This window comes from Colletes latitarsis, chromosome 10 (genome assembly GCF_051014445.1).
Source record: "Colletes latitarsis isolate SP2378_abdomen chromosome 10, iyColLati1, whole genome shotgun sequence".
NCBI lineage: Eukaryota > Metazoa > Arthropoda > Insecta > Hymenoptera > Colletidae > Colletes > Colletes latitarsis.
In genome coordinates this window covers 24,099,041-24,112,193 of record NC_135143.1, presented here as the reverse complement: position 1 = coordinate 24,112,193, position 13,153 = coordinate 24,099,041, and the positions used below count along the sequence as shown (strand labels likewise).

General features: G+C 31.6%; 2 protein-coding genes across 8 annotated transcripts in view; one reads left to right on the top strand and one right to left on the bottom strand.

The window, feature by feature from the left end:
* Positions 1 to 2,529: 2,529 nt before the first annotated feature.
* C1galta (Glycoprotein-N-acetylgalactosamine 3-beta-galactosyltransferase 1) lies at positions 2,530 to 12,565 on the top strand. Of its 4 annotated transcripts, XM_076775895.1 has the most exons (7): positions 2,554 to 2,663; positions 5,440 to 6,399; positions 7,334 to 7,476; positions 8,121 to 8,296; positions 8,380 to 8,587; positions 8,685 to 8,823; positions 9,318 to 12,565. In XM_076775895.1, the coding sequence occupies exons 3-7, from the start codon at positions 7,428 to 7,430 to the stop codon at positions 9,862 to 9,864; spliced, it is 1,119 nt and encodes a 372-aa protein (XP_076632010.1). In that variant the 5' UTR covers positions 2,554 to 2,663; positions 5,440 to 6,399; positions 7,334 to 7,427; the 3' UTR covers positions 9,865 to 12,565. The 4 variants fall into 4 exon arrangements, with proteins under 4 accessions (XP_076632011.1, XP_076632010.1, XP_076632012.1 ...); XM_076775896.1 differs by lacking the exon at positions 5,440 to 6,399 and having other exon boundaries at positions 2,530 to 2,663; XM_076775897.1 differs by lacking the exons at positions 2,554 to 2,663; positions 5,440 to 6,399 and adding an exon at positions 6,809 to 7,028.
* The window catches only part of Skd (mediator complex subunit skuld), a 33,231-nt gene continuing 28,220 nt past the window's right edge, over positions 8,143 to 13,153 (bottom strand). For 3 of the 4 annotated variants that reach the window (XM_076775890.1, XM_076775892.1, XM_076775891.1), the window contains one exon: positions 10,468 to 12,906. In XM_076775890.1, coding sequence (XP_076632005.1) covers positions 12,774 to 12,906 — 133 coding nt within the window. In that variant the 3' untranslated portion in view covers positions 10,468 to 12,773. Of the gene's footprint in view, positions 8,285 to 10,467; positions 12,907 to 13,153 lie in introns of those variants that run through there. The other variant, XR_013080543.1, reaches the window with a different exon arrangement.

Sequence of the window (13,153 nt, the reverse complement as noted above, 5' to 3'; positions counted from 1 at the left end):
GGTCAGCAGAGGCCAGCAGTGGCAAGCAGAGATCACCAGGGGCGAATAGTAGCAAGTAGTAAGCGTTATATGTTGTCAGAAGCATCAGAGGTGGTCAGCAGTGGTCAGCAGAGACGAGCAGAGGCATGCAGTGGCAAGCAGAGATCAGCAGGGGCGAACAGTAGCATGTAGTAATTGTAATACGATGTCAGAAGCATCAGGGGTGGTCAGCAGTGTTCAGCAGAGGCCAGCAAGGGCATGCACAGGCAAGCAGAAACCTGCAAAGGCCATCAGAGACTTGTAGGGGCATGCAGTAGTAAGTATTAATCGTTATACATTATCAGAAATACCTGCAGTGGTCAGTAGCATTCGGCAGAGGCCAGGGAAGTTCAGCAGAGACAAGCACACGCTGACAGAGATCAGCAAAGACCAACAGAGGTTAGCAAAAGTCAGTAGTAATCGTTATAGGTTGTCAGAAATATAAGCGATGATCAGCAGAGTCCAGCAGAGGCAAGCAGTAATCAGGTGCAGTCAGTAACAGTCGCTGTATGGTGTAAAAAGTTGTCGGGAGTTCTGTACTTTTGTCAGCACTGGTCATCAGAAGTCATCTGAGGCAAATAGAAACCAGGAGTAATTTGTAGAGTTCAGTAATGAACTCTAGGAAAGGCAAGTAAAAATACCTGGGCAGTCGAGATTCCGAATCGTATACCGTAGTTGTTAAGAGCGAGAAGGCAAATGTGAGCCTTTCTCTCTCGACTCCCACGAGGCGGTCCGAAGTAACTTCGGGCAGCTTCGGAGAATCGAGAAAGAGAGCATGTGTCAGTTTGCCTTTGTCGACTCCCCGAAACGCCACGAGCTCACGTATGCGTGATCTGGCATGTGTGAGTAGTGCACCGGATGCTGAATCTGGCATCTCTGACTTGGGCGACTCTCTCGATTCCCACGAGGCGGTCCGAAACTACTTCGGGTAGCTTCAGAGAAGCGAGAAAGAGAGCATGTGTCAGTTTGTCTTTGTCGAATCTTTGAAACCTTAGCTACGAGCTCACGTACGCATGATCTGGCATAGTTGAGTAGTGCACCCGATTCTCCGAAGTTACTCTTGTCTTGCCTTCTCGCTCTTGTAACAGCTGAAATACGACCTAGCGATAATTGGCATACGATTTGGAATCTCGACTGCCCAGGCATTTTTACTTTCCGACCTATGTAGACCTTTCCGACTACATAAGCAAAGTACCATAATGAAAAAAAAATTTCGAGAACAACTCCAATTTTATAGATAAATTCGTAACTACAAAATTTATGAAACTCCGTAAAATAAAGAGCCATCTGTTTACACAGATTATTTACTCAGATTACACTACATATATCAAACGATATAATGATAAATACACTCCGGAACAAAACGATAACACACCTCTAAATTAATATATTATTCTTAATTAAATATTGCAAGTTCAATTTCTTTTATACATATGTTTTCAAAATTCCTCTATTGACATATACATATGAATGAATCGAAATCACCTGATTAAATTGACGATACAACAGTGTTACGGTTGGATCCGCAAACAAAATGTGCGTTTAATATACCCTCAAGGACCACCCTTTTCCTCAAAATTTTCAGTTTGTTCTTTACGAGTTGGCAAAAAAGCCGCCATGAATATTAACAATGCTTATGGACTTAATACTGTTAACAGGTGTGTAATATTTGAATGGTACATATTAGGGATTCAAGTGTGGAATATTGACAGTCGATGATCATGAACAGCGTGGCAGACCGTGTTCAGTCGACCAAAAAAGTGTTGTCAACGTCATCGAAGAAGATTCGGCCCTGACTACACGTATTTTGATGTATTGTTAACAGAACGACACCAGATAATATGTAACTCGTCAAACGTGAATAAACAACGAATAAATGGACTAGGAAGTATTTGAATGTTCTACATATAGTCCAGATTTTTCATTAACTGATTCCCACCTGTTTCGAGACTTACAGCACCGAATTTGATGCAAAAATTTATTGATCAAGATGTTTTTAAGCTCACTTATTTTTACTTTTTTTTTATTCAAAGTAGTACTGAATTTTAGTTTACAATTCAATATTAATGTTTATCTTCGAATTAGACGAATTAAACTTCACATTAAAGTTACGTAATGATAAATAAATAATAACTGAGAATTAATCGTACGTGTAATTTCTACAATCGCGCTGTAATTGTACACGTTTGGTGAAAAATGAATTACTTAGTTAAATGTTTAGATAGTTTAATCTGCTGTTGTGGAATATTATTGAGTAAAATGAATATATTTGAGTTTTCACTAAAATTACAATTTAAACAGAAAATTGTAACTATTTTTTACGCATGATGAATATAGTAGTCAAAAACAGCTTAAATTCTACTTGGATTGATTGATTACTTTGTCGACCATTACTATTAGTATCAAATATTCGACGATAAAACTTCAGTCATAGACACTAAATGTTTCTATCTTTATAAAACTTAAAAAGAAGGGAGACGTTATCACGTGTGTATCAAATAATGTAGTTGCATTACGCAACATACGATATACGTAGCTACATAAATACATGATGTACAGTTATTAATTCTGCATTTAACCGCTCCAACGCAATTGGTTAACAACAAGAGCAGGCACCATAAAAATGTGATCAACAATATGATAAGGTAACTAAAAGTAAAACTTATATGTACTTATTAATCATATGTAATTTTATATTTAGAAAATTTATTTTTTATTTATGAGCAGATTGTTATACAGGGTGTTCGACCGCCCTTGGGACAAATATTTAAAGGGGGATACTAATTTGTTGATGGAGGCTTCGTTAAAAAGTTGTTAATGTTTAAAGTTCCGACCGTACTAAACTTTTTTCTCGAAAATGCGCAAGATTTCGGGGGTATGTTTATTCACCAAAAATGATTATAATTGATCCCCACAACTGAAAATAATTTTTCCAAAACGATTTGAAATTTTTTTTTTCCGTCGAAAAATTTCACACCTTCTCGAATTTTTTTCTCGAAAATGGATAGAATTTCGAAGGTATGTGTATTCACCAAAAATGATTGTAATTGAACCCCGCAACCGAAAATAATTTTTCCAGAACGATTTGAAATTTTTGAATTTAATTGTTAATAACTTTTTAACGAAGCCTCCATCAACAAATTGGTACTCTTGATTTTCGTCTTATTTTGGCCTCTAGAATCCCCCATTAAAATTTTTCCCGGGGTTGGCCGAACACCCTGTATAGTGATGTAGTGATATATAATTACTAAAAAAATTCTTTATAACTTTCAGTTGTTTTTTCATACGTATTATTTAAAACACCGTATATAAAAACAGAACAAAATTAATGATATACAAAACAAACGACTAATAAAAATGTCTTTTAAAATTATTTTACACTTAGACAAAAGTTTTGGCTAGAAAGTTTTTGCGGTTTTCGGTAATGTTCGTTATTTTTCAATCTAGATAGCAACTAACTTCAATTTATTGTTGAGTGTGCGGATGACGTAACCGTTCTTATCGCTACGATATTTTCAAGTTTTCAAGATAGCATATTTGGAATAAGATTCGATTAAGATGCAGATAATTTGGAGTGGCATTTACCTTTACGATACAAAATTAAAAAGACTTGTAAAAAATAAAATTATTTTCACTTATCAGCTAACCAGAAACAATAATTACAACAATTTATAACATAAGAACAATCATGTTTGAGAAATGTTTTTTCTAACTTTTAAAATTTATTTACAATAATTGTTAATGTAATTTCTAACATCATAACCAGTATATTGGCAATGCATCCACATTTCATTGTACTTTATATTGCAGAAGAGACACACAGCATTCTCCTCGTTATCATTCAGTTTTCCTATATCTTCAGATTTCAGTCTTGTTTCATCTAATGAGTTACAGATGTGATCATATTAATGTTAAAATTTGAGGACTCATTATCAGAGACAATTTTCTTTCCTGTTCTTTTCGTTAGTTTACTTCTGACTTTTCCTTTTACCAGATTTACTTTTCTATTTTTTTCAGTCTTCTCATTCTATGTTATTTCAAACTGCCTTCTATATGAGAAATTTGAAATTATAGCAGACTTTGTAAGCTTTTGTTTCCCATTAGAAGTTCATTTTTTGTACAAAGAGATAATAAAAATCATTTAAACAGAGATTTATAGAAATTTACAGAGATTAAATAGAGATTTAAAAACTCTTTTGGTGAATCTAGATTGAAAATAATTAGAGTCAATGTTCGAGTGTTGTGCAAACGGGTACAAATTTATTTACAAATACATATCTTTATTTATAAACAAATTTAATGTTAAAGTTTTAACGAACTGGAGGTTCGAGTATAAAGAAAGAAAAAGTAGGTTTTCGAGTACTGTAATAGCCGTGTACTTGATGGGATTAAATATTATTAATTTTATAGAACAAACAATATCACAATTACATGAAGCGTTCTCTGATTTCCTTTTCCTTCCAGAATTAAGCATGAACATAGTTGCGTAATTTAACCTAGCTATGTTCACACAGAAGCAAGATCGCGAATATGCAGTAGTCATAACACATTATAGTAATAACGAGAATCGTAACAGTATCTAAGTAATACTAAGCATAGGAAGCATTTGAAGCGATTTGAAGGCTGCAATCATTAATGATGCCTGGCTAGCGTCAAATCTATTAAATTACTAGATTTACGTAAACCAGATACGTTCAACCCGTACCCTTAAGAGAATAGAGGAATGCAGAGAATTTTTTTGTATGCCTTAGGACACTAAAGAATACTTACTGTTTTCATTGGTACTTTTTCAGGCTGCGTTATATAATTTTAACTGAGTGATTTCAAACAGTTTATATGCCTTTCGTAATCTAAGATCATAAACAGTAAAAATATATGAGACAATTATTAGGCATATTAGCAGAAAGTAAAACAACTATCGGAAGTCTGGTTAGAAAAATATAAGATTCCAATTTAGATGAATTTTTCTTTTTTATTACAATAAATAAACTAAATTAATTCTCATAGCAAGATATCAAATCACACTTTCAGAATTTGGGGGTTTTTCTGTCTTCGCAGCACTGGGCGACATCTTGAAAAAAAAGGTCAACTGTCAAACGGGCTACTCGGAGTAAAAATTAGAAGTTACAGTCTTCGTCATACTCATAAGCGTCGTATTCAATCGTATTATAACAATACAGTTAAAATATTTTCTAAAGTAATTCATTTTTGACTTAAGTACCCTAATACTGTTTTGTAGAAAATAATGAAAGGCATCCAATGGCGCATGAAAACTGTATAGTTATATGGAAAAAAAAGAGACGATCTAGAAATTACCAAAACAACTCCACTTTCGAAATAGACGCATATGTTAGAACAAGCATAATCCAATGACGTTTAAGCTTGTTTAATTTAATTTTCTTCTATCTGTTCCCGTTTAAGAGTCGTGCCTGGACCAGATGCATGAAACACGGTCTTTCAAACACCCTGTATAGTGATCAGTGTCTGTTACTATGTTCACGGACTCCTGGAAATTCACAGCTTACAGTCTACAGCTTGAGAAACACTGATCTAATGAAACGAACACAATAGTGCATATTGTATATGCATTCTAATAGTTCCATTATTCTTCTCATTTCATTTTACTCTGTATATCCTCCAAAGTCAAAATTATTGTCGATTTAAAATATTTTAACTGTAACGAATTAACAATAAAACACCGAATAAACGAATTTGTGGTACAATTAAATCTTATATGTGTAATTTGAAAACAGGATCTTTGATAAAATTCTAATCAATTAAGGGTTAAATGTTTTTTGTTCAAAAGGTTTTGGTTGGTAGCTCAAACTGTATGATTAAACTTTTGGAATATTTAAAAATTAAGTGAATTACTCAACACAGTAGTTTGAATATATTTGCTATTCCTTAAATTCGTTAAAATTTGTAATGCTCAGGTTTTAAAATTAACGAAAGATAACAGTAACAAAGTGTCTAGGGATTAGTTTAAATATCTAATCTATTAAAGAATTTTGTATTCATATAAAATAAATATTATTTTTACATACGAAGTAATGCTAAACAAAATATTTGTAAAAGTGAAAAAATGCTTTTAGAACAATTATACCAATGTAGTGATTGCATGAAAACTTAAAACAATCTTACTACGATGATAGATTGACTTAAATATAATATAAAATTTTTACGAAAAACTTTATTTCTATATGTAGATTTGTTAGGCAAAATAAACGTGTATTTTTAATGTGCCATTACAGAAAAAATGATTTTATATTAAATATTTGGTTGCATTTACGTGTATAATTCAGTTCCCTAAAGACGGTTTTACGCTGCAATCATTATGAATTCGTTCATGTTTTGCAGTGATTGCAAGTTCTGTTTGCTGATGTAAGTAAATAAACGTCACAATATTACTTAGTAAATACTTTTATCAGAATGAGAACACAGGACATAGTGATTGGGAAAGGATGACAAAGTCATTTTTTTGTGTTCCTAGAATACGTACATATTATAAAATATTCTTTCATTATAGAGAATAGTGATAGGTAGTTTGTTGAGAAAAGTTGAAAATGATTAGTTGTGTTAGAACAACAATTCTTCATAATTAAAACAATCAGATAATCAAAATAATAAAAAAATCAGAAGAGAGTTTCTTGTATAGATTATGGTAAAGTATTATTGTTCCATGAATAACATTTTTATACGTTCTTTTTTGTTAATAATTCATACTTTTGTATTCTTTTCTTGTCTACTTTTATTTCTGCACAATGCAATTGCTATTAATGGCCTTGCATCGAGTCTATACAGTTCTCGATTCTATTGACTTGCATATTTTATGATGCAATATTCTACTAATACAATGGATTGCATAACATTTCCTAATGATGTACTTAGTTTATTATTTTCCTCTATATACTTGTTTCATACTGACATTTACACATCGATTATCATTCTCTGCTTGCTTTTCTGCTAATTTATTACCAAACATCTTGTTAGAACAATGTTAACTTAGTTTTGTAAGTATTTAATTCTAAGTAAATAATTATTGAGTATATAAGTTTAACAACAAGACTATTTCTGCTAGAATAATGAATTGAAATGCAGATAGAACTTCATTCGATTATACTAATGTTTCATACAAATTTATAAAGTTCTTCAAAATATGTTTAAATCTAATGTTACTCATGAATTTACTAAATTGCTAGTGCATTCAATACTTTCCCAATATTGTACAAAATTTTTTCTTTTACAAATATATATTGTAGCATTGTTATTGTCCTCTGGTTATTATTGTATGTAATTAATTCAACATTACTTTCAGACACATGGATTCAAGATTAACAAGAATTCTGTTATAAATTAGTAATTGTAGAAAGGGACATGTTAGTTTATTTGAAGAATCATACATTTTTAAAATGGCCAAGACTATTTTGGATTTGCATTTATACATCCAAAAATTTTCAGGTATTGTATAGACAAAGATTAAAACAAAATAAAATTTCTATTTTACCAATAGTTCTTTATGTATAAATTTTACTAACATGCTATCATCAATAGTAAGACTGATGATAATATCGTAATAAAAATCATAATGATGAAGGATAAAAGAATATCATATAATTGTCAAATATTATTAACATTTATTAGGTCTTTTGTTGCAAGATCATTTGTATTTTATGTAACTAAATTTTGTTTGTTTCCAATGTAACTGCAATATCTATTATTAAATTTTTTCCCATTTTTGATATTTTCATTTCAATATTTTATTTGTAATTTTTTAATTGTGCAAGACTTTTATGTTCTTTTATAAATTAAAGAGCTTTCTATCAAATTAAAAAAGTTGTATTTTTACGTTGCAGCAATTCAATTAGAAACTGCATGATGTATGCTTGTGGCTAGTAACAGATTGAAATGGAACTGTGGTGCTGATTATAATATTTGTCCTTTTGCTTAATTAAAGTTACATGCTTCTGTCATGTATCATGGTTCGACAAAGGCTACTAAGTATTAATGGTACATTGATGTTTAATTGTATCTTTGACAATAAATGTATCTAAAGAGAGAGAAGATAACATTTTCTAATAAAAGACTTTTACTCTCCATTATAGGTATTAGAAATGGGAAACATTTCATATTGACCCTTATTGCTGGTGTGATATTTGGATTTCTCTCAGCATGCCTTTTAATAACATCTGCAAGAGATGTGCCATATATGTTTAATTGGTTTCCTGGTGGCTTCATGGTTGCCAGAGACCCACATCATTATTCAGAACTGGAATCAGAAGTGAATAAATTATATGTGATTATATGTACTTCTCTTAAAATATATTTCTATTTAACTAATGACATTGTAAACGTATGTAATAGGTTGGACCTGAAACGGAAGTAAAGTTTCATGGCGACGATGAAGATTTCCATAAAGATGAGGATAAAGTTGCACAAAATATTGCAAAAAAAGTACGTGTTCTTTGCTGGATCATGACTGGTCCAAAGAATCATCAAAGTAAAGCGCGACACGTGAAAGCAACATGGGGCAAACGTTGTAACATCCTCTTATTTATGAGTTCTGCTGAAGGTAAATTACTTTTATATTCATGAAAATCAATATAACAATGAACATCAAATTAAGAATAAACATATCTAAAATAATATTATTAACTTTTTCTGTCCAGATACAAATTTACCTACAGTGGTTCTACCAGTAAAAGAAGGAAGGGACAACTTGTGGGCAAAAACCAAAGAAGCATTTAAATATTCTTACGAAAAGTACAAAGATGATGCTGATTGGTTCATGAAGGCTGATGATGATACGTTAGTATAGTCTATATAAGTTTTTTTTATTATTTTGTATTTAAATTGTACTAATTTGTCATTCACTATGGGTTTACAATTTGAGTTTTTAAATTATATTTAATTATATAAAAGTTAAAAGGATTTCGGTTTGAAAATGTTTAAATATATAATGCACTGCATTGGAATATGAAATTTTATATTAAAATTGTTTTCTGAATAAATGAGGTTACAGGTTTTATATGATGAAAGATGAAAAATTTACTAATATAATTAGTTAATTCAAAAGTTAGAAAATTTTTAAGAACTTCTATTTAAAGCTATCCGAAATTTGTTTATACATCTAAATCGATTCGAAGTATTTTGAGCGCAATCCTAGTCAGTCATTATTTGTTTTTTTGGAAGAGATAAACGAAACTAGTACTAACAAACTAATTTGTAGTACGATTGTATTTCTATTCCATGGATGAAATTACTCAAATTTAGAAGTGATTAACTTATTATAATACTTTCAGATACGTAGTAGTAGAAAATCTACGGTATATGCTGTCCTCTTATAATCCAAGTTCGCCACTGTACTTCGGCTGCAGATTCAAACCGTTTGTGAAGCAAGGATACATGAGTGGTGGGGCAGGATATGTACTTAGCAAGGAGGCTTTACGAAAATTTGTGGAGGATGGTTTGCACGACAAAACTAAGTGTCGTTCGGATAATGGAGGTGCAGAGGATGTGGAAATGGGAAAATGTTTGGAAAAAGTCGGCGTCAAAGCGATGGACACTCGAGATCCACATGGCCGCGGAAGATTTTTTCCTTTTGTGCCAGAGCACCATTTAATACCCAATCACGTGGATAAGAATTTCTGGTACTGGAAGTACATTTATTATGATACCAAAGATGGCCTCAATTGTTGTTCCGATAGTGCGATATCGTTTCATTACGTGTCGCCTAATATGATGTACGTCCTTGAGTACTTAATTTATCACTTAAGGCCATACGGCATCACGCACGCCGTGGAGAAACTTACTGTGGATTTGTCTACTACTGTCTCGATTGAATACTAGTCTTTAAAACTATTTTAACTGGGACACTTTAAGCAGTGATGGGCAGTTTCCATTTTGCAAATTTTGGAACTTAAGACGTTATTAAAAGTGAAACATATTTGAAAATCTTGAAACATTTATAGTGTTAATGAATTTGAAGTACTTGAAAGTTTCGAAATTCTCCGAGAATGTCGAAGGTGATAGAAATACACAAGAGTATTAGTATACCAGATTGTATTAAAATTATTTTCTATACGAGTTAAAAGTTGTAGCAATTACGTTATTGCTTAATCTTTTGTAACCTTTGAGAATTTTCGAAAATTATAAATACCATAATACTATTTAAGATTCGAAAAGTTTGCAACAGAGGTGGACAGAATTTTATTCGATTATATCGATCTATCGAACTGTCAAGTTAGATACATATTGTGTTCGTCTAACCTGAAATTTTATTCAACCAGTAACGAGTGAAATGCTCACCTTTTATTCGTTTTTAGTTAAGATAAGAATTTTGTCCATCTCTGAACATCTTCAACTACTATTTTCAATAACATTTAAAGAGTTACTTCAAACTTTCATTGCATTCCTCTTAAGCCCATCACTATCTATAAGCACCAACAATCATTTTTTACATTCTTTTTTTTTTGCTTTTATTATACAATGCTAGTCTATTCAGGCCAACGAATTAAACGTTAAATTTGTTCACCGAAAGATAAAATGTGTTATATACAGAGTATTTCGTTATATATATGTAATATTCGAAATATTCTGCATACTAATGAGGTTAATTATAAGAGTAAGATGGGGTGTATGCTACATATAAATGTTGCAAGCATATCAGAAATGCTATGAATAATTTTATCTTTTGTATCACCGAGTTCTGATGATCGTTGAACTTACAGAACGAGAAATACTGCAGTATTTATTAAGGATATACCAAATTAATTATTATTTAATCAATGATAATTAAATACTTTTTTAGAGTATGTTATATTCTCGGAATTGAAAAAAGCAGTTAAAGAAATGCATTTTCCAAAGATTTATCTTTCAAAAAAACATAATTTATTTATTTTATTTAAAAATTCTTGAATTTTTCTTAAAAATAGTAGATCTTATAAGAAATAAAGAAACAAAAATTATTATCTAATCAGTTGATCTACAGTAGAAAAGTTTTGCAGTAATTTATAGTTTTTAATTTTCGTATAACGAGAATGCATTTTTTTCTATGAGATTTTCAAACAGTAGCAGCAGTGAGAAAAATTTCGTGGAAATATGAAAACTTTGCAGTATTTCCATTATGCTTGCAACATTAAAACTGTAAGACACGAGTTTCGTGCGAAATGAGGTATATAATTATATATACACATAAAACTGTATTTCGTAATATTAATATAATAATGGTAATAATAATAATTAATAATAATAATCCCAATAATGATTTTCTACCCAGATAATAAATACTATAGATACAGTGTGAGTGTGGTGTGTGAGTAAATTAACCAATTAACTTTATAAGGGGGAGAGGATTAAGGGTTGCTATGTACAAGTCATATTTGTACTATGCGACTGACGCCCACTAGCCATCATTGGCTTTCATTCAGACGCGCCCTGTATTCTCTTCTCTTGTCTTTTTATTTGTTCCTTATATATTTTTTTTTTCGTTTCATTCGCTTGCTCATTTGTTTGTATGTTAAATCATTTTTTCTAAGTTGCAGGGAACAAACCTCACTGTGCTCTTTTCTCATTCTCTTTTACTCTCTCGCTCCCTCCGTTCATTCTCAATTATCTAATATCTCTGCGATGTCTCTCACTTCATAAATTATTTAAAAACAATATTTTACACTATTAATGTATGTATAATATATAGAGGTCACCTAATTTGAATAAAATTTGTCAAACAGCATCGAAAAATTGCGCTAACGGGTCCAGGAAACATGATAACAGTGACCCAGTGCCGCGCGAGCATAATATAATATAATATTATGTAATTGTCATACTTATCTCACACCAGGGGCTTGTACGAGGCATTATACTTGTAAAAAAGAAGTGTCGCCTCCCTTTCCGTTCTCTTTTTTTCATTTATATCATCTATATAAAATTAAAAAACAACGTAATATCATTTATATTACTTCGTCGTTATTAATAATGAAAGCTTTGTACAAAATTCAATTTACAATTAAAAACGTTTTGGTTCGTAATTTTCTAGAGATTCTGATTTGTAATTGAACTATCTATCGACAGAGAGGCAATTGAAAGTTAGCTTCTTTTAACGCACTCTCTTTTGTGTCCCCTTCTCTTCCGTTTATACACACTCTTTCTTTTCCTCACTCTCGCATCCTCTCTTCATTTTTCTCTGTCATTCTTTCGCGTTTTCATTCGTTCTTTCAATCTCTTTTATTCATAATATCGCATGCAATTCCAACTTTCATACATCAGACTCCATTTGGTATGCGGCAATGCATGATCGTTAATTAGTAGTTTTTTTCGTGTTGTCTTTTTTTCGTCACGATTACTGATAAATACAAAGCACAATTTGCTTATTTTTTTGTTTTCTTCGCCGATCGAATTACACGAATAGAAAAACTTTAATTACTGTGCTTCGATAATTATCGAGTCTATGCTATCGTCGCGGCGTGACTTGTCTTACTGTATCGTATCAATAGAAAAAAATAAAGAAAAAAAAAAAAAAAAAAAAAAATAAAAAAAGACCGAGCAAAAAAAATGATCTCGATATTTCGAGTCAAGGGATCATCGACGATTGGACGAAGGTTCGTTCTCTCCCAGTTATCCGGAAAATCTCAGAGTCACTAACGTACAGTTGAAGACGGATGTAGGAAACCAGTTGCTCTCGTAAAGCCCCAAGTGATGGTACGGTTAAGGAGTGCGTGAGAGAGGTGCATATACTGCACTACGAAGGGAGAGGGTGTGGGTCAGACGAGAGCTGCTGCTGCATGGTAGAGCTGCATGAGCGCTTGTACGTGAACTGGCAAACAGGATAACCGATCCTTCGTGTTCGCATCCACTGCAAGCCATGATAATGCATTGTATCCCTCCAGCACATATCTGAAAATTATAGAATGCAATTAGTAAATTATATGTTATCGGTAAACGAATTTTAGTGACATTACTTTTTGCTTTATTTAAGTTATAGCTAAAAAGCTACTACTAAACAAATGTAAGTTATTTAAAACAAATTGCAAAAATATTATTAAAAGTACTATAAATATTTATAAACGAAAAACAGTAACTTATCAATAAATACAACGTAAACGTTCTAATAATTTCAATTTGGTAAGTTTGAAGTTTTTGA